General features: G+C 53.1%; 1 protein-coding gene across 1 annotated transcript in view; it reads right to left on the reverse strand.

Moving 5' to 3' along the window:
• The window catches only part of COL4A2 (collagen type IV alpha 2 chain), a 125,255-nt gene that overhangs the window by 14,162 nt on the left and 85,255 nt on the right, over positions 1-25,838 (reverse strand). The window contains exons 17-34 of the mRNA XM_007455325.1: positions 24,144-24,254; positions 23,532-23,681; positions 19,882-19,974; positions 18,539-18,702; positions 15,366-15,438; positions 15,173-15,279; positions 13,971-14,172; positions 13,481-13,540; positions 11,824-11,880; positions 10,042-10,149; positions 8,959-9,180; positions 7,035-7,169; positions 4,909-5,079; positions 4,029-4,172; positions 2,681-2,803; positions 2,273-2,454; positions 865-928; positions 598-672 (exon numbers count right to left, since the gene is read on the reverse strand). Coding sequence (XP_007455387.1) covers positions 598-672; positions 865-928; positions 2,273-2,454; positions 2,681-2,803; positions 4,029-4,172; positions 4,909-5,079; positions 7,035-7,169; positions 8,959-9,180; positions 10,042-10,149; positions 11,824-11,880; positions 13,481-13,540; positions 13,971-14,172; positions 15,173-15,279; positions 15,366-15,438; positions 18,539-18,702; positions 19,882-19,974; positions 23,532-23,681; positions 24,144-24,254 — 2,241 coding nt within the window. The remainder of the gene's footprint in view (positions 1-597; positions 673-864; positions 929-2,272; positions 2,455-2,680; positions 2,804-4,028; positions 4,173-4,908; positions 5,080-7,034; positions 7,170-8,958; positions 9,181-10,041; positions 10,150-11,823; positions 11,881-13,480; positions 13,541-13,970; positions 14,173-15,172; positions 15,280-15,365; positions 15,439-18,538; positions 18,703-19,881; positions 19,975-23,531; positions 23,682-24,143; positions 24,255-25,838) is intronic.

A 25,838-nucleotide genomic window follows, 5' to 3' on the forward strand; every position in this document is an offset into this window, starting at 1 on the left:
CCGAGCTATCCCTAGGCAGACCTGTGGGGTCTCCCAAGATAAAATCCCAGGAAGGAGGCATCTATTCCAAGTCCCAAGGGATATGACACAAGCAGGAATTTTGACCTTGAACTTCAGTGATGCTCAGAGAAGGGGCGTGAGCTGCCATGCCGCGTGACACCCCCTGACGTACACAGGGCTGGGGGGCCGCCCCTTGTCTTACGCAGTAGAGAGGTCTGACTTCCACTCCCTTTCTCCTAGACCTTTCACAGTTTGCAAGGGCTCTGGTCATTGTGTCACTTGCTTCGTGCCCTAGGATGTGTCCCAACAGAACAGGCACACGTGGTACATTTTACAGGCTGCAGCTCCTCCCATCCACTGAATGCTGATTCTCTCCACCTTCCCTCTCAGGGAGAGAAAGCTTTCCTGACGTTGTCTTCAGGCTCAATTTAATTACAAATTCCAGTCTTCCTTACACGTCGGGCTTAAGGACCTCAAACCATCCCTACATCGTGATCCGTGGGCTCACTAAGTAATGCTACGGTCGGCAAGCATGAGTGACGACAGACCAGGGGGCAAGGCTGCAGAAGATGAAGGGGTAGAGAATCACTCGGGTACCTGGTGCTCCAGCGGTGCCTCCTTCCCCCTTCAGGCCTGGACTTCCTGGAAGGTCTATAGTGTTTCCAATATCACCTGTTAGGTGCAAAAAAGATGGCTGAAGTCAGGTCTTCTGTGGTTAGTTTAGCAACTTTTATGACACTACCTTCCTAATAAGAATAATTTGCTTCAAAATAACTAACAGCACCCACAGGCCTGATGTCCCCACACTGCCCGGGATGCCCTGGATTGGGGATGCCCTGTTTTCACCGTCCCAGCAACACTCACCAAAGTCACCGATGGGGCCGATCTCGCCGTGAAGGCCTACTGTCCCCGGAGCTCCCTTGTCGCCCTGGAGCAAAGCCAAACATGAAACTGTCTTATGTGGCCGTTCGTGAAGTTTGTAATTTTTTTTAAAAAACTTTTTGTTTTATATTGGAGTATAGCCAATTAACAATGCTGTGACAGGGGTTTCCCTGGTGGCGCAGTGGTTAAGAATGCAGGGGACACGGGTTCGATCCCTGGTCTCGGAAGATCCCGCACGCCACAGAGCAACTAAGCCCGTGTGCCGCAACTACTGAGCCTGCGCTCTAGAGCCCGTGAGCCACAACTACTGAGCCCGCATGCTACAACTACTGAGCCCACGTGCCACAGCTACTGAGCCCGTGCGCCTAGAGCCCGTGCTCCTCAACAAGAGAAGCCACCGCAATGAAAAGCCCGCGCACCGCAATGAGGAGTAGCCCCTGCTCACCGCAACTAGAGAAAGCCCGCGCACAGCCACGAAGACCCAATGCAGCCAAAAATAAACAAACAAATAAATAAATTTATTAAAAAAACCCAATGCTGTGACAGATTCAGGTGCACAGCCAAGTGACTCAGCCATACATGTACATGTATCCTTTCTCCCCCAAACTCCCGTCCCATCCAGGCTGCCACATAACATTGGGCAGAGTTCCCTGTGCTATACAGTAGGTCCTTGCTGGTTATCCATTTTAAATATAGCAGCGTGGACATGTCAATCCCAAACTCCCTGACTATCCCTCCCCCCAACCCTTCCCCCCGGGAACCATAAGTCCGTTCTCTAAGTCTGTGAGCCTGCTTCTGTTTTGTAAGTTAGTTCATCATTTCTTTTTAGATTCCGCATATAATGGATATCATACGCTATTTCTCTTTCTCTGTCTGACGTGGTGAAGTTTGCAACTTTGAAGGGTTAGCGTATCCAGCTGTTCTGCTAAAACCAACTCTCAAGGTTTGCGATGTCATCATTTTGTGAAAAGTGCTAAAGTTTTTCAGTGTAGTATAGAAGCTGGTTTGCATACCTGTTCTTATTAAACTGTAAAGCCGTAATGATGGCAGTTTTATTGAAATAAATAACATCAATGACACAGACCATGGTCATGACAGTGGTAGTAATAATCATGGCTGACTATGCCCTACCCTCTGCCAGGCTTACCCTGGCAAACATGTTGGGTACCATCTCAAGAGCTCATTCAAGCCTCATAGCAGTCTGTCAGGTGGGTACTGTTATTGCCCATTAGAGAGATGAGGACGTTGAAGCACAGAGAGGTTCAGTGACTTGCCCAGGGTCGTTCAGCCCGTAAGTGGCAGAACTGAGTCTTGTCCCCCAGGAACCATGGACCGCAGCGCTCGGCCAGCAGGCCACGGGGAGAGGAACTCACAGAGGATGCCCACTTACCCTACTGCCTGTGAAGCCCGGAAACCCTGAGATTCCGGGGGAGCCGGGCACGCCGGGGAATCCCGGTGACCCGGGCACGCCGGGGAATCCGGTATCTCCTTTGACTCCTTTGACGTAGCCTGGTTTCCCCGGCAGCCCAGGGACTCCCGACAGCCCGGGGATCCCTGGCATTCCGGGAAGGCCTGCAAGGAGACTGAGTGTGAAGTTCTGGGGGGACCCTGCTCCACCCCCCCGGGCCCCCGAGAACCACCCGCCAGCCCCTGGTGCGGACGTCAGGGTGTCAGGAGGGCTGCAGCACAGGAGGCTGGCCTGGGCGCTGGGGCGTCTCTGCTACTCTCGCACACTGCGAGGGGCTGGGGTAGGCAGGGGACCCCAGGCCACCGGCTCTGAGGTCAGGCGGGGCCTCACCTTTCAAGCCCAGGTATCCTTTCAGTCCCATGGGGCCTTCATCTCCTTTCTCTCCTTTGATGTCCTTCATTCCTGGCAGGATGATGGGAGGTGGTCCAGGGGGGCCGGGGTCCCCTCGGCTGCCTAGAAGGAAACAGAATTCCCTTGACCTGTGGGTGGCACAGCTCCCCCAAGGCTGCAAGCTGGGAGCCCAGGGGATGGGAACACCCATCTTCCTCCACCCTTCTCTCCTCGAGGGAGGGGGGCACAGAATGTCTTGGGACCACTACTGACTTCAGAACATGTTCACCACCCCAAAGAACCCTGTGCCCATCAGCGGTCACCCCCTCTGTCTCCCCTTCCCCAGCAATAGAAACCACTAACCCACCTTCTGTCTCTGCAGACAGGTCTGTTCTAGACATTTCATACAAATGGAAGCAGATAGTATGCGGCATAATGTTTTCAAGTTTCATCCATGTTGTAGCATGTGTCAGAGCCTAATTCTTTTTCATTGCTGACTAGTACTCCTTTATATGGCTATGCCCCAGCTTGTTTATCCGTGATGGATATCTGGGTTGTTTCTATTTGGGGCTATAATGAATCATGCTGCTACGAAATTTGTGTATGAGTTTCTGTGTGGATGTCTGTTTTCAGTTCTCCTGGGTGCACACCCAGGAGTGGATTTGCTGGGTAATTCTGTGCTTATCTTCCTAAGAAACTGCCAACATTTTCCACCCTGGCTGCACCACTTGATATTCCCACCAGCAGGGTCTGAGGGTTCCCATGTCTTTACATCCCCGTCAACATTCGTTATTGGTAATTCAGTTGTTTTAGAGATCATGGTGATACTTTGAGAACAAGGGTGTCTGAACAAATGTCACGAAAAAATGTGGTTCATTGGGAACACCCTTCCTGAATCTCCCACCTGTGGTCTTGGGTTGCCCACCCAAGCCAGGGCTTGGACCAGGCTTGCTTCTGGGGGTCACTGTCTCTTTGCACGGGGTGTAGCCGTCTACCTGGACTACCGTGTCCCTCTGTTGCCAAAGGTGCCCTGTCCTTCAGACTTCACCTTCCGCTTCTCCCCTGGCCTCACTTCCTCGTGTGCACCACGGAATACTCATGGTGGGATACGTTTCTTAGGATGTTTTTGGTTCTTACTGCTGTGTCATTTCCGTTCTCAAGTTCCCTTCGGTTAGCGTCACTCCCTCCTTATACACGGCCAGCGGATTGAAGCAAAAGGAGGAAGCCTCCAGCTCCTGAGTTAGTTTCTCTTTTAATAGTGCTTAGTGTTTGCGTTCCTGGAACATTGTTCTAGGCAGTGTCAGGCCGCCGTGAAAGTGAGTCTCAACCTGGCCGAGAGGTGACGCACCTTTCACACCGGGCTCGCCAGCCAGGCCCTTCAGCCCGGGGACTCCAAAAAATCCAGTCTCTCCTTTGTTTCCTGGAAGCCCGGATCTCCCCTTGAGCCCGAGCATGCCTTGGAAGCCGTCCATCCCGGGAGAACCCTTAACTCCTTCAGAGGGAATGAGAAGAGCGCTGGGTTAGGCATGGCTAATTGCCATGGTGACAGCCCCACTTGCGACTTGTGTGAGGAGATGCTAAGATTCTTAACGTCAGTAGGATTTTCGGGACAGCACTTGCTAAGGGACTGGTCTGCTGCCTGAGGGGCAGAGTCAGCCCGTCTGCCACCGGGGACAAGACGTAAGGCCAATGCAGGCGGACAGACAGGAGGAAACTGGAAGTCACAGGGTCCGTGGTCTTTCCACCAGGTTGGAAAGGGGCCCTGGGACTTGGTGTGATGTTGACACTGCACCCAGCGTGGAAACCTGGCAAAGGGCCCTGGAGAAGGCAGCACGGTGTCTCCAGCTGCAGTCAAGGGCCAGAGAGCCCCACTTGCGGGGGAACTAGCCTCACCTGTGAGCAGGGAACCCTACACTGGGGACCAAGCATTTCCCTTTGTTTTGGTTTCGGTTCACCACCCGGCCTCCGGATCTGAATCCCGACTCCCGGGGGCCTGTCCACAGACCCCCCCCACCCCAGCAGAGAGCAAGTCCCGCTCTTCAGAGAGTCCCTCTCTCGTGGGAAGTTAATAAACTGGCATTTGGGGGCACAGCAGTCACAGCCAGCCTGGGCAGCATCACCCGGTCCCCAGGGCCTGACGCAGCCTGGGGCTGCAAGGCTGGGCCCTCCCGCAGAGCTGTCCCACCCGCGCCCCACGGGCTAGGTCCCTGGTCACGTTCTGCAGTCACCTTTGGGGCCCGGGGCACCAGGCATCCCGGCCACTCCTTTGAATCCAGGGCTTCCGGGATGACCTCTCTCACCCTGCCAGCCAGGGTCACCTCTATCCCCGGAGACGCCCTTCATGCCCACGGGGCCAGGGACGCCTATGTCACCTGGCTCCCCTCTGTCTCCAGGCAGACCTGTCGGGAAGGGGAAGGAAGATAAAACAAGATGAACAAACCACACAGAGAAAACACCTCTACGGTACTTTTGAGACATCGATAACAATAACTTTTGGTAAGAAAAACGTCTTGGAAGGACAATGGGAAAGTGTAACCACAGAGGGGAGTCTGAAGGTGTGACTCGAGCGTGTAGCACACCGCAGGCTGGCCTTTCTAAAGAGGTCCTTCTACGACAGTCGTCGGCGGCCAGCCCGTGGGACATGAGTCACATGAGACTTTCTCCGCTCAGGCGCAAAGCCACGGAGCTGGAACGGCTGGGGTTACTCGTGGCTGGCGGCCCTCCTGACACCGCTGGGGTTAGGTTCTAGGGGAGGTCCTGCGACACCGGCCATCCTCATCTCGTTAGGGTGTCAGCAGCTGCCGGCCCGCCCTTCCCCAGTCTCCCCGACAAAGCTCAGCCCCTCTGTTAAAAGCCCCCACCGGCTCCCTCGCCCAGGGGCTCTAGCTCCTTAGCTGGCATTCAACGCCTTCTGAACACCAGCCCCACGTCCCTGTCTAGGCTCCCACCCCCTCCTCAGATGATGCGCTCTCCCCCGGCCCATCTCCTGGGGCTGTTCCTCCTAGGAAGGGCCCGTCCTCCACGCCCGGCCCCTCCCATCCCCTCCTCCCAAGGCTGTTCTAGCCCACCAGCTCCGCTGTGGTCTCAAACGCGGGGCCCCGTGGTCTGGTCACCCTGCTGCTCGCCCCGGCCAAACGCAAGCTTTCCCGTGGGTAATTCCATCCCCTCCCAAACCGTGGGCTCCATCAGGTAGGGCTTTGGCGTGGATCTTGTACACAGCATGCTGTGCTCCACACTTGAGAACAGGCAAGGCCTTGCGAACACTGGTACAGATGGCCCAAACCCGCTGCCCAGGGTTCCCGTTACTATGAAACCAGTGGGCGGCACAGTGTCACTCCCCCTGAGTGGAGCCCCCAGGTTTTGGATGCAGTCGAGGCCACTCCTGGGGGACGCATCTGGCTTACGTCTGACCTGTGTGGGGCACGGGAGTGCCTTGTGTGGACCGGCTACGGTCCTGGATAAAGCCGTCACCTGATTATGGCAAACGACAGACTAGGGTCACCCAGGACGTTGCCTCATGGACGTCTGGGCCCCTCCCAGCCGCTCTGTGATGCGCTCGGTCCCTCTGCAAGGGCTCCACTGAGCAAACATCTACAGTCTTGTGTCTGTGCTTTCCTGCTCCCGCCCACCTCGCCCCATGGTTTTCCTGAAGGAGGCTTTTTCCTTTCTTCTCCAAAATTTTCACATTCAGGAAACAAATCACGTTGCCTCTTCAAAGCAGAACAGATTTTGAACTTTTGCAGTGGGAATTTTGTTTTCCTAATGAAATCTTACCTAGAACCCTAATATACACAACAGGTACAAAGGAAGGGCAGACTTCTCAGGCTGTTTGAATTCTCCTTGTTTGATGAAATACATGTCCTGAACCTGTTTGGGGCTGAACTGTGTCCCTGCAGAATGCAAATGTTGACATCCTAACCCCCAGTACCTTGGAATGTGACTTTATTTAAAGCTGGGCCTTTAAAGAGGTGATGGAAGTTAGTTAAATGAGGTGATGAGAATGGGTCCCAACCCAGTGTGACAGTTGTCCTTATAAAAAGAGAGATTAGGATGCAGACATGCACAGAGGGGTGACCCTGTGAGGACACAGGGAGAAGACGGCTGTCTACATGCCAAGGAGAGAGGCCTCAGGAGAAACCAGCCCTATGGACACCCTGATCTTGGACTTCCAGCCTCCAGACCGTGAGAGAATAAATTCCTGTCTTTTAAGCCATGCCATGTGCGGTACTTTCCGAACCCCTGCAGCTCTTGAGAGGGGGGTTCCTTGGAGCACAGCTGAGAATTCCCCAAGGGGTCAGTGCTGGTTCCGTTGTCAGTGAGGCCCTGACTCCTTGATGGGAGGGTGGATCCTTACCTCCAAAACCTGGGGTGCCCGGCGGCCCCAAGGGCCCTTCCCGGCCAGGAGCTCCAGGGTATCCGTGCTGTCCTGGTGGCCCGGGCAGTCCCGGCTGGCCCGAAGGTCCTGGGAAGCCCTGTTGACCCTGGCTTCCTGCAGGAATGGAGACAAGAGCCGTGGAGGTCAGCCCATGCAGTTCATTGCAAACAACATCTGTCTCCTCAGACTTGTTCTATAAAAACAGGTTTTCCAGGTGGTGGGAAGTCTGGAAAATACAAAGAAGTATAAATGACAAGATCGAAGTAACTCATGCTCTCACCCCGAGATAGTTACTAACATCTTGTTATATGTCCTTCTGGCCTCTTTTCTGTTCCCGTAACTATACCTAGAAGCAGATATTTGCAGAACTGACACCTCGTTTTAAGTGGTTTTAATCTAAGGTTTTTCACTTGACATTATATTTTGAGCATTTCGCCACATGTAAAAATACTCTTGGGACTCTCCTGGTGGTGCAGTGGTTAAGGATCCGCCTACCAATGCAGGGGATATGGGTTCGGGCCCTGGTCCGGGAAGATCCTACATGCCGTGGAGCAACTCAGGCCGTGCGCCACAACTACTGAGCCTGCGAGCCACAACTACTGAAGCTCACATGCCTAGAGCCCATGCTCTGCAACAAGAGAAGCCACCGCAATGAGAAGCCCGCGCACTGCAACGAAGAGTAGCCCCCGCTCGCCACAACTAGACCCAACGCACAGCAACCAAGACCCAATGCAGCCAAAAATAAAAATAAACGAATAAATAAATAAAATTTATAAAAAAAGAATAAAATGCCCTTTACAAGCACATTAAATGGCTGTGTAAGTAACATCCAGGTCTGCCCACTGCTCCTGACAGGGGCGGCCGAATAGACACGGATACAGTTTCCCCAAACCGATGCTTTGGAAGTCAGAGCTTTTGCCAGACACAATATTCTCCCAAAGGGCAGGTCATTAAGGTGACGCTGAACATGGGAAAGCTGCACAGGCTGGAAAGTTACTCTGCTGCCGTTTGGTGTTGTTATGCTCAGACTCTTTGAAGTCTGTGGGAAATAGCTACATTTAAAAAATCTACCACAAGCATCCTTCTGTAAAAGAGCTCGGGCAGTTTTTACAGTCGGATCGCAGAAGAGACTGGCGGGCACATGCTCCTGAGGGTGGGGCGTCCAGCTGCCCGTCGAGAACCGGGCTCATCCCTCAGTGTCTCACGTGAAGGACGCCTACTGGTTTGACAGCTGGTGTTGGGGAGTGTCACCTCTTGCTCCACACAGGGAGCCCCTGTCTGCCTGGGCTCGGGCGCTGGGCTGATGACAGCACAGTCAATACATAACAGCTGATGCTTCTCTGACGGGGACCCCAAATGGTCTGGTGGTCACCCCACCCATTCCAGCAACACAATCGCATTAAAGCCAGGCATTCTGGGTTCTCAGGGCCCGTTCTGCATAAACTGGGTACGTAAAGCCTTGGATGCCTTGTTCACTCACCAGACAAGAGGCATCTTCCTGCTTTGCTAAACATGCATCGATGATGCTGTGAACGTTACATTATTTTAAACCCATCAGTTTTACACCCACAGGTTGAGCTGCATTCCGGTTCACCTCTGTCTCCCTCCCAGCCCCTCACGGGGCGTGGCCAGCTCCTGTCTTCTTCGCAGAACCGCACACGTTCTGCCGAAAGCAGCAGGGAGGACCCCAAGCTGAGCCCCACCCAACTTGGGAAGAGAGCATGTCGGCTAATCTGTACTCGCAGGAGAGCTAAGATGGCCGTCCTGTACACAGCATGACGACCACTGTTCTGGAACATTCTAAAGAAACGTTGGAACTAAGGGGGAGAGGCAGCAGCAGGACTCACAGCATCCTGCGTGCAGTCCTGGGCTTCTCACCCAACGCCCTGCCCCTGTGACTTACCCCGGAATCCAGGAGGGCCTCTCTCTCCGGGGGGGCCCTTCAGCCCAGAGCGTCCAGGCAGTCCTGTGTCTCCCCGGGGCCCGGGCTGGGCCCCCAAGACTTCTCCAGGGAGGCCCCTGTCTCCCGGAGGCCCGACTGGCCCCGGCAGGCCGGAGGGACCCGGGAGTCCATCCAGGCCAGGGCGGCCTACTGCACCTTTGACTCCTCGGGGCCCCACGAAGCCTGAAAGGAAACACAGGGCGTCCCTATAACGAGAGGTCTGCATCATGACATCTAAGCGAGGCACCAGAAAGAGAACACGTGGCTGGGATACTGCAGGAGGATGTTTGGCTTGTGTGGCCTTAGTGAAACCGGCTACGGTTTTGTTTAGATGATACGATTCCCCAGTGCCTGGGCCTCTGCACACCAAGTAACACAGCCATGCTCCCGCACACCGTCTGAGCCGTGACCACAAAGGGACACCTGTGTTTGGGGCCACTGAGTCATGGGCTGGGGCACACGGACACCCATGCAGGTACTCTCAACTTCTGCTCACAACTCATTACCAGAAACATGTTCATTTCCCTCCATGTACAGCTCAAACGTTTAAGCTCTTTTCGCCACTAAGTGGCTTCCATGATGCGTTGCTGTGGCAACTGTCGAGGAAATGGTTCGAACTGCTGACTCGGACAAGCTGCGAGCTGCAGAGCGGGCAGGCAACGCCATGAGCAGCCAAACACAGGTGCTCTCTGCGTCGTATCTGGTGAGCGATCCGCAGATCGGGAACTGGTGCTGAGGGCTCAGAAGAGGATGACCTTATGTGCCCTTAGAAGGTTTCATACCCACTAGAGAGAAATCTCTCTGTGCACCTATTTCTTTTCTCCTGCAAGATCTGTAAGTTTCTTCTGCAAAATTCCAGCACAACTTCAGCGAGGAAAACGGCGACATTTTTTAATTTCCCAAGGACAAGAGCAAAAGTCGTCATCAAGCATTTGTCGAAACAGTTTCTAAATGTTAAAAGATGATCGAGGTGGGGCAGCCCGATGGTACACACAGTCCTTCCCTGAATCTACGTGGCCCAGCGGGAGTCCCACCCTGACTCACCTGGGGGTCCTGGGAATCCCTCTGGACCTGGATCTCCTGGGAGACCCTTGAGCCCTGGTGCTCCATCAGTTCCCGATAATCCCGGAAGCCCTCTGAGGCCTTTGGCACCTAAACAACCCAAAGAAACCACGACACATGTCAGAGCCGCATGAGCCGACCCCAGCAGGAGACGAACAGGAGAGGGTGAAGGCCGGCACCCGACTTGACGTGGTCTCTTAGGAAACGGGGAAGTGACGAGGCTGGGGGATGTCGGCCCTGAAACAGCACCTCTGACAGCTGGCAACTGAGTGTCAGTCTACGCCAGAAACGGCGAGCCTCGGCTCTCATCACGACCTCGTGATCTCATTAACCTGATGATCTCACTAACTTCATGTTGTCAAAACACGTCGAAAGTCCTCTCCCCTCACACGCGATGCATGTACATTCTAGGCCCTGCTCCCCCCAGTACCTGCTGAAAACTGTCCCACTGCAGTCTGAGCCCCTCCCCCTAAGAGTCGCCACCACTCTGGGGACAGCAGCGTTCGTGCCTGTGCTGGGATCTACGATGGACAGACCTCTCCAGGGCTCGGGCAGGGAGGGTCACGAAGTGCCACGTGGATAATGCGCTCGGCTCTCGGAAGACAATACAGGGCCGTTAGCTCTGCTTCTTGGTGCAGATGACACTTTTGCATTTTGTCTCACTGTCCCCAGATCCTGTCAGCCCTGTGCACCTGGACGACACTCTCAAGATCTGGGGTGCCTACGATCAGCCAACGCGCTTTTCCAGTTTGGGGGGCTGCCTTGCGCTGTAGCACTTTACAGTTTACACAGGACCTCAGCTCCAGGGTTACGTGTGCAGTATTCAGGGCACCATTTGCAAACTAGGAAGCGTCTAGAACACCTGCACTATTCTTATACAGGTGAGGAGACTAAGTTCCAGAAGGAACAGGTGAGATGCCAAGCCCACAGCTGACAAGCGGTGGACCTAGACTCGCAGTCGGGCTTCTGGCGTCCACGCCGGACTGTCTGAGTGACCCCTCCGTGGGTGGTGAAGGCGTCTTCTCTGCCCCGTCCCAGTCAGAGGAGGGGCGAATCGGAAGGCAGACCGCCCCGGGCTGAGCTCTGCCCAGTGGTGCAGCCTGAGAGCTCGCCATCCTAGGCTGACTGACACGGCGTCTGGGCGTCGGCAGCTGTGGTCACTCAGCCCGTCTGTCATCTCTGAAAGGCTGCCCCACGGAGGGGGAGCCTGGACGGCCCCAGACGGGGCTCTGTGACCCAGAACCCTTCCTGAGTCCACATGACTCTTCAGCTAGGTGATGGTCTGCGGAAGCAGACAAAGCCCAGGTCCTAGATCCTACAGACAAATTCCTAGCCCTGTGGACCTGCTTTCCTCTCAGTCAAAACCCGGAAGAAACACTCCTCTCTCACATGATCTGCTTCTACACCCTGGGACACACGGGGATACAAGGAACGCACAGAGCTAAGCCTCCTCTCTGGTCTTGGGGCGCTGCCATCTCTGCCAGGCTCGGGTGCCCACCGGGCCTGTGTCGCAGCTGAGGCTGACTTCCACGTGGCAGGAAGCCTCTCTCTTACCCTAGGGTTCACTAGGTGTCAATCACCGCTCACTTTCCTACACTGATGCGTGGAAGTCGGCTGCCAGCGTGCGGCACGGTACCAAGAATTCTGTGACGTCCAGGCGGGGGCGGGGAGGGAAACGCGGGGCCGGGGGCAGAGGAAGATAGCCGGAGAGGAGAAAGGAAGACACGGACGCAAGGAGGAAGGCTGGAAGCGCTCTCCCATTACCTGGGGGGCCGGGGGGGCCCGGCTGGCCCGGCGATCCCTTAGGCCCTCCAACGCAACCTGGGAAGAGAGGACAGGGGAGCTGTAGCCACGGTCTGCACCCATCGTCACAGCTTTGGACGTGGCTAAGGTCGAGAGCACCGGCCGTGAAAACCGGCTGCCTTTTTACCATCAGAGTAATTTAATGATTCCATTAATCTCGATGCTGATGTAACTGTAATTTCATTTGATAATGAAATCAGAATATTAATATAGAATGCACATGAAGTAAGTCCAGTCAGATGAAAACAGGTGCCGTGCTGGCAGTGAGGACTCCACCCTCTTGGAGGGCAATACCTCATACAGCTGAGTTCATCCAGGTGTCCTTAACCCCTGCCCCCTCACCCCAACCCCAAGGCAATTCCCACCGGGGATGGAGGAAGCTTTCAATTTCAAAAGGAATGCTGTGACTTCTCCTTTGTGACTTCCATTACTCTCAGAATTAGCAGAGGCAACTTGTTTTGCCGTGAGTCGTGCACAACGAAACCCAGTGGCAGCCACCTCTGGCTGGTGACACCGCGCAGGAGTATTTTGTCGGACAGAGCACCCTTGCAGGCACAGCAGTCCTTCGAGATGCCCTTTGTCTGCCTGTGATTTGGCAGGGCTCCTATCTTGGCTCGACTTAGCGGCCAAAGAGGGGCTTTGGTCCCCTCTGCCACACGAGGGGCCCGAGGTGCAAAGGCGGACAGCCGAGGCCATGAAAAGAAAGGACCCCGGCCGTCGTCAGGGGGCCTGGGCTCAAGCTGGCAGAGCCTCACCCCCAGGGTCCTTCCCGCATCTTGGAGACTGGCCGGCTCTCTGGAAGCTCTGGGGTTGCCGTTCCTGCTCTGCACGCTCACCCTGAGCTCCTGATCTATCCCCACACCTCGGGCGGGGGACCCACGGGTCCTGATGCTGCTCCTCCAAGCCCTGGCCTTTATCCCAAACGCTTTACTCCAGACCCTCAACTGCCACTGGTGAGCTGCCACCGTCCAGATGTTCTGCCGGCACCTTTGACTCCAAAAAACTCATCCTCTCTGCTCTGCTCTTCAAATCCTGCCCGAGGCCTGGCATCCATCCCCTTGTGTCCTGGACTCATCCCTCTGCCTGGCTTCCCACCTCGGTTTCTAGGCCCCCCCTGGCTGGAGACTTGGCCTGTCCGATGGCAGCCAGGTCAACTTCTGGACCGTCCCCTCCCCTCTGCCCTCTCCTGAGCTCGGATCATCTGGGCACCCTCTCCTCCGTCAGCCCCGTTCCTTCTAGCATCCATTCATCACTGGACCAAATTCCTCTCACATCTGGACTCACTCCTCACCCTGCATAATGAGCAAATAATTCAGTTGCCCTTTACACACATAGAGACATATATTTTAGGCTTGAAAGGACTTATCTGTTGAGTTCTTACCAATACTGTAAACAGATGCTCTGTACTGTAGGGACAACTTGGTGACACGAGGTCACCACGCTTGCCCTTCCCTGGGCTCTAAGCTGAGGCAGACGGAGCGCAGCTCCAAGTCCACAAGTGTTTCTATTTCTGATGGCAGCTCTGTGCCCACGGCAGGGATCACGCCAGTTCTAGCATATATTCTACAAACTGAGAGCTTTCAAGAATCCTAAAGCTGCCCGACGGTCATGACAGTACCTGGCTGGACGGTCTCCTGTCCATCTGCTCCGATGGGCCTTTTCACACCCGTATCACAATCTAGGGGTGAGACAGTGACAGAGTGAGGCAATTCTGCAATGATGGTAAGTGCCTGGCTTTTCTGCGCGTGTGTGCGCGTGTGTGCGTGTGTGTGTGTGTGCATGTGTGTGTCCGTGTGTGTGGCGGGAAGGCTGGGGCGGGCAGGGCATCAGAGCCCATTTCTGGACCTGTGTGCTGAGTCTCTGTAACCCCAGCACTAGAGGGAGAGGCCCCACATTCCAGCTGGCGAGAGGAAGCTGCAGTGGGCCCAGAAAACCCCGTGGCCGGGCGTCGCTTGTGTGTGATGAGAACCGATGGTGTGACGCCATCTCACATGACTCACCCCCGGGGAATTCGCACACTGCCTAAGAAGAACAGCGGGTGTAGAAACACAGTGTCTCATGACTTTGAAAGATGCAAGCCTGGACACCCCCCCCACCCCACACCGTACCTATTTGTCCTGGAGTGCCGGGGGCGCCGGGAGGCCCGGGGAAGCCTGGAGGTCCAGGTAATCCAGCATCGCCGGGGAAGCCACGCTCGCCTTTGGGGCCTGGCAGCCCCAATCCTGGGGGGCCCCTTTCTCCTGGAATGCCCTTAGTACCGGGGGGTCCTGGGTGGCCTGCGTCCCCAGAGGGGCCTTTGATGCCATCACCCTGTGAGAAATTTGGTTCATCTCTTACAATACATGTAAACCTCAAAGACAGCCATCGTCCCAGCTACTTTTCCCCGTCCCCTGAATTCTGCGCTCTGGATACAGAGATGAGTAGGAACTGACAGTCATGGTCTCACCAAGTCACAGAAGTAAAGGACAGACTTTCTAACAACCATGGACAACACCCTCGAAGATAGTTCTGGAAGGCATAGGAATCTGAGCATTCTTCTCTTTCCAAGCCACCAGCGCCCTGCTTGGACCTTCATTCTCCGGGGGAATTCTTCAAGAGAGCGGTTAGGCACAGATTTGGCGAAATGGGGGCAGGAACACGTTATTTCATTGTTAGGATTCAGCATTTGTGACCCATCTCCTAGTCAGAAGGGGCAACGCAGTGGTCAAGGGAAGGAGGTCTTTGGTTTGGATGAGAAAGTACATCAGAAATAAGGAGAGACGACGGGACCAGGAGAGCAGGAAGCTGGGAGGCACCGGGCACAGCCGTGTCCTATTCATGCAACTCCCCAGAGCAGGGGGAGGGCAGGGAGGGAGAAGGGGTCTAGTCTCCGCCGCCAACCGCCCTTCCCCGTCTGACCCCCGCCTTTCCCCGCAGAAAGGAGGCTGGGGGCTCTGCATCTTATCACACACTGCCTCCTTCAATGCCGGTGTGTGTCTGCTGCAAAAATGCAGCTGTGTACTTTACAGGTGATCCTAGAAGCGGCGTTCCACCTTCCATCCAGGAATATTCGACCTGGGGGGCTCTCGTTCTACGTGATGGCAAGAGGAATATTTATTTCCTCTTTTTGTCTTAAATGCTCACTCAGGGCTTGGCTTCCAGCCTCACTCACTGTTTCCTAAAATATATGATTGCTGCTCACGAAAAGAGAACAGGTTGCACTGGGAGGATTTCCTGCTGTGTTAGCACCTCTGACGCTCACGTGTTTAAGCATGTGACTGATGGGGATGAGGGCAGAGCCGCCACCCCCCGCCCCGCCAGCGGTACTCACGGGAGAGCCTGGGAGGCCTGGGAATCCATCCAGCCCATCACGCCCTGGGATGCCGCTGTCCCCTTTCAGTCCAGGCACACCTGGGACACCTGGCTGGCCCCGCTCACCTGGGGGAGGAGTGTCGCGTGAGTTGCTCACCCAGGGCAGCCACAGAAGGGTGCATGGTCTAAGATATGCTGGCCACAAGACTGACCTTTGGTGGTGACGGTTCGAGAATCTCCCTTCATTCCTTTGGGCCCGGGAGGGCCAACACCACCAGGGGCTCCCTGTAGAAACAAACACAAGGTTTCTTCCTCCTTCACACTGTTAAGGGCAGCCGAGAAGACAACGATTTTCGTTTATACAACCTGAGGGCCCTTACCTGTCATCAAGCCCAGAGCCACACACCTCTGTCCCTGGCCACCAATCACAGATGGCCATGGGGCACTTGAACGTGGCCAGCGGGACTGAGACACTGAATGTTTCATTTTAAATAGTTAAAACTTAAGGGAAGTAACCACACGTGGCTGGACGGTGAAAACAAGAACCTTTGCTACTCAAAGTGTGGTCCCCAGATGGGCAGCACCAGCCTCCCTGGCGGCTTGTCAGGAATGCAGAGGCTCAGGCCCACCCAGGGCAACCGAACCGCAATGTGCAGTTCAACAAAGTCCCAGGGATTCGTAAACTCATTAGCTTTGGAGAAGCTAAGGCTGCTAACCCTAACTGCCATTTTGTTGAATCCGGGCAAATAATATGCCTCCAAGTACGAAGGATGGACATTCATGATCATACTGAGAACAGCAAGAGTATTTAATCGACAGCTTGTCTTCCTAACTGAAATCAAGGTTGGGAAAAAAATCATAACTTCACAGACAAGTCATTGCAGGAACACTCACGTTTTAAGGTGTAAAATCTAGTTTAGGTCTTTCGATGAGCAGAAACGAGCAGATGAACGTTTCAGGATGCATTTTAATGTGCGTGATATGCCGGTTTGGGGCAACTCTCAGTTGCTGGTATTTGCAAGAATACGGGAACTTTTAGTGTTGGTTTAATTAAATGGAATGTTTCAAGTGATTATAAGTTCTTTTCTCCTAAAAATTTCCACAGATCCTTGATTTATTGATTTCGTTCTTTGCAGAAAAGGGTGACATTCTCTCAGTAACCAGAACAGCATCTCACACACAGGCAGTGCTCAACCAGGAGGTGCTGGGCAGATGGATGGATGCAAGTATTCATGCTAATCGACTCCCATACTTCAAGCACTCTGCCAGGTTCTATTAGTACAGATATTAAACCACCAAAAACTGTCTCAGGCTTTCCTGCTGCAGACACATAAACATATAATTAAATGCAAGATAAACACGGTACCTGAGATGTTTGAACGCAAGTGCTGTGGGCGTGCATGCGATACAGCTGGGGAAAGCACATGCTCTTGGAAGACTTTAGAGATTCCGTGTGCACAAAATGGGATCCACTTGTCTTCTCAGAAATATTCCATCATTTGATAAGTAACTGAAGGTCCTACCAGTTCTGCCGTTATTCAGTCTGGCTTCTCACTACGTACACTTTTTCTGAATACTCGAGCAGAGCCTACATGCTCAGCCATGATTTGGAGATGGTGTCATTTTTTTTTTTTTTTTTTTTTTTGCGGTACACGGGCCTCTCACTGCTGTGGCCTCTCCCCTTGCGGAGCACAGGCTCCGGACACGCAGGCTCAGCGGCCATGGCTCACGGGCCCAGCCGCTCCGCGACATGTGGGATCTTCCCAGACCGGGGCACGAACCCGTGTCCCCCGCATCGGCAGGCGGACCCCCAACCACTGCGCCACCAGGGAAGCCCAGATGGTGTCATTTTTAAAGTAGGAGGAAATGTAGCATCTATTATGTTCAGCTGGATAAAACTATTTGTCTTCTGAGAAGTCCCAGAGAATGGAGAGGTGCTGTGGACCTCATCTTCACCTGCAAAGCTCCCGCGACACGAAGCGGTTATGAGTCATGAGCCTCTGCACCGACAGCTCGGAGTGGCTGCAACTCCCCTGCATCTGGACACGAAGACCAGACTGTTCTAACCTCCCTGGCCAAGTGTCCTGAGCAAACTTTCCTCTCTTGCTGAATATATAAAATGATAGACTTTTCATTTTATACATCTCTTGCAGCTCTTTTTAAGTAAAAATAAATAAAAAATATAGTTTCTTTGCCTCCATCTGAAATTTGCTTTGAGATCATTGGTCAGTTAATACCTGCCACGATGAAAGATCTACTCAAGATGATCTTTTCCTCAGGTATGAAATAAAGCCCACTTAGCTGGAATCCAGAAAATTTCATACATTCATCCAAACTAAATTCATGATATACTTGGAAGTCTCACTTTTTATCAAGTTAAGGGAGCCTTTATTAAAATGCTAAATCGGTCCTATACTAAATCTGGAGAGGTGAATACACAGTATGTAGTATGTAGCTTTGCATTCAAAATGCTAGAAGGGTTTCTTTTTTTGAGATATAATTCACATGCTATAAGATTAACCATTTTAAAGCATACAATTCAGTGTTTGTTTGTTTTTTTTGTATTTTCACGAGGTTCTGCAACCATCACTATTACCTAAATCTAGACCATTTTCATCACCCCAGAAAGAAACAGTCACTCCCATTCCCCCCCCCCCCCCCCCCCCCTCACCAGCCCTTGGCAACCACCAAGCTGCTTTGTCTCAAGATGCCTCTTCTGGACACTTCATACAAATAGCATCATATAGTATCTGTTCTTTTGTGTATTATCTCACGTAGCATGATGTTTCTGAGGGCACCACACTGTAGCACGTGTCAGCACTTCATCCCTTTCGATGGCTGAATAATGTCCCATCGGGTGGGTATGCTACGTTTCATTTATCCATTTATGGGCATTTGGGTTTTTTCTACTTTCCGGCTGGTATCACGAATGCTGCTGTGAGCTTAATGCACAAGTTTTGGTGTGGACACGTGTTTTCAGTTCTCCTGGGTCTGTACTAGGAGGGGACTTTCTGGGTCACATGACACCTCCATGTTTGACTTTTTAAAAATTTGTTGGCTGCGCTGTATGGCTTGTGGGATTTTAGTTCCTCAACTAAGGATTGAACCCGGGCCCTAGGCAGTGAGAGCACAGAGTCCTAACCAGTGGACTGCCAGGGAATTCCCTATGTTTGACTTCCACAGTGCCTGCCCCATTTCACATTCCCACCAGGAAAAGCTTTAAAGCTCCTCTTGGAATACGTGGCTTTTTTTGAATGTCACACTGGGTGCGTACGTGTTGCTGGTCTAAAGCTGTATTAATTCAATAAATAAAAGCCGGGAATGGGGAAATGGGGCCGGGCGTCAAGGTCATCTTATCGGCTTCGTGGTAGAACTGGCCTCTCACCTTGAATCCTGGGAACCCGGGGATGCCGTGCTGGCCGGGGTCTCCCGGGCTGCCTTTCCTCCCTGGTTCCCCATTGGTGCCGGGAAAGCCCTTGGGTCCTGGTGGCCCCGGAAGACCCCCGATGAACTGGTCACCCTCTGCACATTGACAGTCGCCGGCATCGCCTGCAACGTGGGTGGAGAGAGAGGGACTTGTTATTTGCTCGTGGAGCACGTGTACGACCCTCCTGTTGGCTCTGCAGGGGACAGGAGGGCAAGGGGGTGAGGGCTTGGCTGGGGGCGCGGCCACACCGCAGGACACGCCTACTCTGGTCCTCACTCCCTCTCATTCTTAGACAAGGAGCGTGAGATGCAGATGCGTAAAGAACAGGACCGTTGACGGAGGTGTGGGCGGAGTTGGGGACTCGGAGTTCTGAGAAGCCACCGCAGGGGCCTGGGGGGAGGGCGGGAAGGTCCAGGGTGAAGGGGAGCCGGAGAGAGGGCGGCCTGGCAGCAGCCGCGGGCTCGGAGCCCAAGGTCCTGGTGCGGAGGGAAGAAATACGTGCCCTCCCTTCTTCTGTCTTGCTGGCTGGACCCAGGGAGCCCGGGGGCAGGGGAGGGCCGAGCTGGAGGCTGGTGGTCAGCTTGGCTCCCAGGGCGCAAAGGGGGACACGTGATGGCCCGGGGGTGCCGAGCTGCCCAGCTCATCCACGACGCCGGACCCCTGTACCGCCCACAGCTCCACGCGTGCCGCAGAGGTCCGGCGGTTAAAACCCGGGATGCCCAGGGATGGGCGAGCCGAACAGGCCCCCCCCCCCCACGAGGTCCCCACAGGCGGCCCTTGCCTGGAGAGGTGGGGTCCCCCAGGGGCAGCAGGGAGAGGAAAGCAAGCACAGCTCGTTCCCACCAGCATCCGCCCCACCTGGGCGGGTCACGTCTCTCCTGCTTTGCCACCGCCTTGCTGCCGACCCATCCCTAACTCGGGGAGTCGGGTTAGGACCAAACCAGATGACGACCCTACAGCCCTCTGCAAATACTTGTTACATTTTCTTGGCGCCGAGGGCTCGGATGAGTCATCTGAATTCAGTCTAAGAAGCCACCGTGCATCTTTCCTGTCCCATGTTGGGCCCCGTGTTGCCTGACAGTTCAGTGATGAACGTGGCAGACAGAACAGAGACGGGAGAGCCAGCTGACAGCTGGGTGTGCGGAAAAAGAGGAGACGCCGCCCCCCAGTGTGAGGGCCCTGGCAGGGAGGGGGCCGCGGGGGAAGCAGGGGCTCGTCCTCTTCTTGGAACCAGTGAAGGGTGAGCTGGACTCAGGAGGGCCAAGCAGCGCCCCGCCCCCTGCTGTTCCCGGACTCCTCACCTTTCCATCCTTTCTGTCCACGAGCCCCGGGGAAACCAGAAGGCCCAGGGTAGCCCACCCTGCCCTCTGCTCCTTTAAGGCCGAAAAGGAAACCTGAGGAGAAAACCCACAAGGACGGCACGTTAGCACAGCCCAGGACCCTGTATCCCCCCACCCCGTGTGGGAAGGGTTACAGCCCAGTCTCCCAACAGAAAATGGCCCCCATTCCAATTCCAACCCAACTACTCGTGGAAAGACACGGAGACTTTCTTTTTTGTGGCCATTGCTTCCAGGATTGGAAACACATGTGAACGCCTATGATTTTAGTTTTTCCATTAAAGTCTAGAAATAGAAATCTTTACTTTTCAGAAACACTGAGTCCAAAGAAGACTTTAGGTTTTAACCACGTGTTTTACTTCGACTTGGGTTCTAAGACTACTGCAACTTCTGGTTCCCAGAATGACAGAAAACCCAAACAGTAAAAGATGTTAAAATGAACTGGCTTCCCCAGTTCTGTCCTCTCCTCTGGAACGCAAGCACCTGTGCACGCCCCTCCCCCCGGACCCCACCATCTTTCCTCTTTCACCCCTTTGGGTGCACACACGTAACCACGTAGATAACTTGTGATTCTCCCACCCCCATCACTAGGATCACGGTACTTTCACCATCTGCAGGGCTCTGATAATTCCAAGCAGGGACATCCGGGTGAGGGTGTAAGAAACAGACTCTAAAAGCTCACAAAACGCTCCGTGTCCCACTTGAGCAGAGCGCCATCTCGTGGTGGGAACTGGGCTGCACATTCCTGGGAAGCACCACTGTTGGGTATTGACTCCCAGGACCCTGGCCCGAGCTCCGGGGTATGTGGAGATGGGTTGAGGCCCAGGAGGGGACCATGCTGGGTGGGGAGCTGGGGAGGGGAGACCCAGAGTTCAGTTTGGGGCATGCACATTTGGAGATGCCCGTGAGACACACAGTGGTGACGAGGTGTCCAGTGAACAGCTGGGATGAGTTTGCAGCTCAGAATACTGAACTGGGCTAGGGACACAGGGAGAGCTGGCACATAACTGGTGTTTAAATTCCTGTGAATGCACGAGCTTGCTAGATAGAGAGGCACAGACAGGAGCTCCATTGTCCATGGGATGGTGGAGGGGAAAGAAGGAAGACCTAGCAAAGGAGCCGCAAAAAGAAGGGGAGAGATGACGAGGTGGGGGGGGGGTCGCGGAGCTGGAGAACGGAGTGTGTGTGGGGGGTGCCGGCTGCCCCCCGTACCGCTGGGAGGCTGCTGACAGAGCAAATGGTGCCCAGGATGTGGCTCCATAGGTCACTGGTGACCAGGTCAACAGCATGTCAGCCCAGCGGTGGACTGAGGGCTTTATGCTATGTTTCCACATTCTCCTGATATGTTAGGAGAAGCTAGTATTACAGGTAGTTATTTAATCACAGATACTCCAGGGATGCTGGCTTTTAAAATCTGAGACGAAGACACTGTGGGTATGCTTCACAGCATTTGCAAATCTAGACAGAAAAGGCACCTCTGGGCCATCTTAAGGTGTCATCCTCCCTCCTTCCTACACTGCCTTTTTCTTCATCTGGTACATTCATAATTTCAAGCAAGTCCTAAAGAATAGCACTGTGCCAGGGAACTCTACCTAATGCACTGTGGTAACATAAATGGGGGGGCAGTCCAAAAGGGAGGGGATATCTGTATGTGTACGGCTGATTCATTTCGTTGTGCAGTGCAGTGGAGGCTGACACAACACTGTAAAGCAACCACAGTCCAATAAAAATTAATTAAAAAAAAATAAAGGGATCTCCTGATGGAAAAAAAAAAAAAAAAGAATAGCAGTGCACCTCTGCGATGTTTCCAACGTGATTTTCCTGAAGAGGTCAGTGGCCGTAATAAACCTGGCAGTAGTTTGACTTAGTCTAGAGCCCCGGCAGTCGACTCAGTTACCTGAGCTGAACTGGACGTAAGCAAAACGTTTAGCTCAGAAAGAAAACTGGCTTCACAGTTTGATTTTGCTGGAACGGCAAAAGGGTAAAAATTCTGGTTTCCATCAATAGCAACACATAAAACTGAGTGAAATGCAGTTAACAAGAAAAGAATCCAACAGTTTCATTCCAGGCAAACAGCTGAAGAACTCTGTGGGACTCAAGGTCATTGATGTTAAATTATGACTCTACACAGAAATATTTAAAAGGCCGTTAAGGTTGGCCACTTTTTGTACAAGAGATTGCTTTTAAAAAAGTGATTTGGGAGCAATGTGTCTCATAAGGTAAAATAAACATTTCAAGGAGAATTGAAGTTGATAAAATGTATCAGACACCATTCCGTTTTATAAATTCTCCCTTCAGTTAACCACATGGACCGGAAATTAGTTAATTTGTTTACAGATGACTTATGTTGGTAAATCATAGATTTACTAAGCAAGACTTACAAAGCCAGATGGTATGTGTTTGTGTCTATCAAAATGGAATTTAGTTACAGGAATGATGGCAAGGTTAGCCTTCAATCACAGTCTTTTGAAGAGGCGTATTTTTATGCTTTTATTTTTAACACATCATGTTCTGTTGCCAAAAAAGGAAAACTCAACAGATACCATTTACTCAGGATATGTAATGTTCACAGAAACTTAGCCATTATCACAGATGCCTCAGTAATAAATATTACTGCCAGGATAATAAAAAAGATTAGTGATAACAGTGCTCAAAATATTTGGCAAATTCCAGGGAAATATCTGCACCCCGAATTTTTCAAAAGAATGTGAGAATCTGCTTTTTACAGTTGAAGGAAAATTGGGAACGTAGAGCCTCAGTAACTTAAAATTTAACGCAGAAGACAACAGAGAAGTGACTGCTGATTTTTTAGTGGAAGGAGCATGTACTGATGTGCTTCTCATGCCTCCAACAGTTTTCCTTCTAAAGAGACAGCAATGAGAAGCTGGCTTCTGAAAGCAAGGAAAGCCTGGTCTCTATCTACCTTTAACTGAACTCACACATTATCCATTAGCACATGTGAAGAGAGGAATCTGTCAGAGATGAGCGGGGGTGACGTCAGGAATTAAAAGTCAAATATTTTGAAAAGAAGATGCTGAACTGTGTCCATGTCACAGAGACAGAAATAGTGACCTCTTTTTTAGTTCGATTTTACGATGTTCAAAGCATAACCCTAAAGCTGGAAGCTGAGAGAATAACCGTTTTGGAAGGTAAGCCTCCCTGGAGCTCAGCTGAAAGATGAGCCACGGTTGCATCAGAACCCGGAAACTCAGTTTTGTGCCCGACAGCATGAGGGTCCAGACGCCGTGCCTGTCCAGTCTGTAGACTCTCAGCATCTTCCGTCTGGGCCCCACCAAGGGCTGCCACATCCCGTTACAGGTGGTGCAGCCACTCCTGGTGTGAAGCATCGTCACCTGTTCAGCTGTAGCTCTGGCTCCTCGGGGGCCCAGAAGACAGATCACCAAGGCTGCCTATCGCGTTGGTTAACCCAGGGGAGAGGCTGTTTGTCAGGGTGGACCTTTCCTGCCTGCACCCCAGAGCGCCCACCACACTCTCACACTGCCCGCTGCCTAGCTCACGGAATTATTTACAAGAAAATCCCAAGTGAAAATCCAACCGGGGCCAGGCTTTGTCTGGACACTGGCACGACCTCCCTTGAGTTTCCCTCCACTTACCGTCTGGGCCAGGTGGTCCCGGGAACCCTGGGGGACCTTGGAGCCCTGGCTTTCCGTCAGCTCCCGGCGGGCCGGGGTACAGGGCGGGGATGCCCTGCTCCCCTGTGAAGCCTTTGGGTCCCATCTCGCCCGGTAAGCCTCTCTTCTCATCTGAAAATCCAACAGCAATCACAGCAGCGTGAGACCTCTGAGATTTATCCGCTGCGCTGGCGTTCCCGCCCCGGGAGGCCCCCAGCTGGGCTAGTGGTTTACAGTCCAGTCAGTGACTTAAAGGGCAATGCCGCTGGTATATTTCATCACTATCTTTCCACTTGAAAAAGCCCCTGTCCTGGCCCCCAAACGACGGACCGAGAGTTGTTATAACACTCTTCCCGGCCAAGTGACAGAATCATGTGAGGTATCGTCAGCACACCTCCGACCTAGTGAGGGAGTCACTGTCACAGATGCGTGGTTTCGTGACGACATCCCAACACGTATTCGAGATGCATTAGAGCTGCTGGGCCAGCCTATGAGACAGAGCGCTGACTGGGGGGCCGTGCAGCCAGCGAGGGGCGGGGGTTTGTGTAAGACCCGAGGGGACGTCTCAGTTTCGATGCCGCGGAAGCACGTTACCTGCATCTCCGATGGACGTGCCAGGCAGGCCTGGCAAGCCGAGGTCTCCAGACTCCCCCCGGGCTCCTGGGTCCCCGGGGGCTCCATGGAATCCTGGGTCCCCTCTGGCACCTGGAACCAAGACAGGCCCCACAATATGAACAAGACTGCTATCCAGGACTCAAGGCTCAAGATGCTCACTTTTTCGTTGAACGTATATTTACTGATATTCTGTCCACCACATGAGGCCGGCGGTGTCTAAATGTTTCATCTGTGGTGGCCCCTGCTTTCAAGGAGCTCATTTTCAACCAAAGAGGACTGATAAAAGATCCCTATAAATGTTATAAAACAAGAGAGGAACTGAACGCCAAAAAGATACAGAGAGGTTTCAAAGGAGGGGAGGATTATTTAGGGGGAAATCTGACATTGAGGGACCACAGAGAATGAGAATAATAGAAGTGGCCAGTATTTTTGAGCTCTTGGGCGTGCAGACTCAGCGTTACACACTTGGCTGACATTTGATTCCCGTAAAAGCGCGTGTGCAGATAGTATCACAGCCCCAATGTCACAGAGGGGTGAGGCTTCATGAGAAGGTAAGCTGACAGCTGATGGAGACAGCTGACAGGGGAGGGGAGGGCAGAGGACAGTCAGGGGAAGGACGTCCACAGAGGACATCAGCCCAAGTGAAGCAGGTGAGCACGGAGCAGGACACCTGGGGGGGGGCGGGGTTCGGGTGAACAGGGTCGTGGAAAATCAGGTTGCATAACAGCTGAGTCAGCGGGAATGAAGAATGAATGAGACGATTTGGACCCTCCTGCACCAGGCACCACGGGGGGAGCTGGGGGGCGACGGGGGCCAACTCTCTCTGAACCCCTCTTCCCCTGAGCCCCAGCTCTTGCCCGGATCAGCTTTTCATTGCTGTTTGCTGGATGAATGGTAGACGTGAAGATTCTTACAGACCTTTTCCCTAAATAAACAAATGCCAAGGGGCTTTGCATGCTCCCTGGCTGTGTAAATAGCAACGCTTTACTGCATAGCATGTTTTTCTGGTCTACAATTGGGAAAGTGGAGAGAGCATGATGTTTCATGGTACAGCGATTAGTAATTGTTAGGAGAGATCACATCACTATGTGATCTTTAATTTTTTAATCTTAAGAGAAAGTCCTTAAGATAAGAAGGGCCTCATGCTAGACGTGTTTGTAACGGGTGGAACATGTGAGTCTGCGTCCCTGTGCTCGGCTCGGCTGCCTGCAGAGGGGACGGAGGGCTGGGCTCTGGAACAGCGGTGGCCCGGGTCTGAGTCCTGCTCCTTTGCTTGCTACGTACATGATCTGGGGCGAGTTACCCAACTTCTCCGTGCCTCAATTTCTCCATCAGTACAGTGCGGCCAATGCCAGCCCCCATCTCAAAGGGTCTTTACAAGGAGTAAATCAATGGACGGGTGCAAATTAGAACAACTGGCTTCATTGCCTGGCGTGTGCTCAGTAAGCACCATACAAACGTTAGCCATTACCGTGACTGAATAAAAAGAGACAAAATAAAATTGAAAACCACAGATCTCCTCAAGTGTTTGGGAAAAGAGCAAGATGACTTTTTAGTTACATTTTGCAATCATTTTTTTTCAATGCAAAAGCTCTTCGAATCCTTTGCGTTTTGACAAAGCTCCCGCAATGCTGCCTGGTGAGAGGTCCATGTATTTTCCGCTCTTCCATGACA

This window comes from Lipotes vexillifer, unplaced genomic scaffold, assembly GCF_000442215.2.
Source record: "Lipotes vexillifer unplaced genomic scaffold, Lipotes_vexillifer_v1.1 scaffold132, whole genome shotgun sequence".
NCBI lineage: Eukaryota > Metazoa > Chordata > Mammalia > Artiodactyla > Lipotidae > Lipotes > Lipotes vexillifer.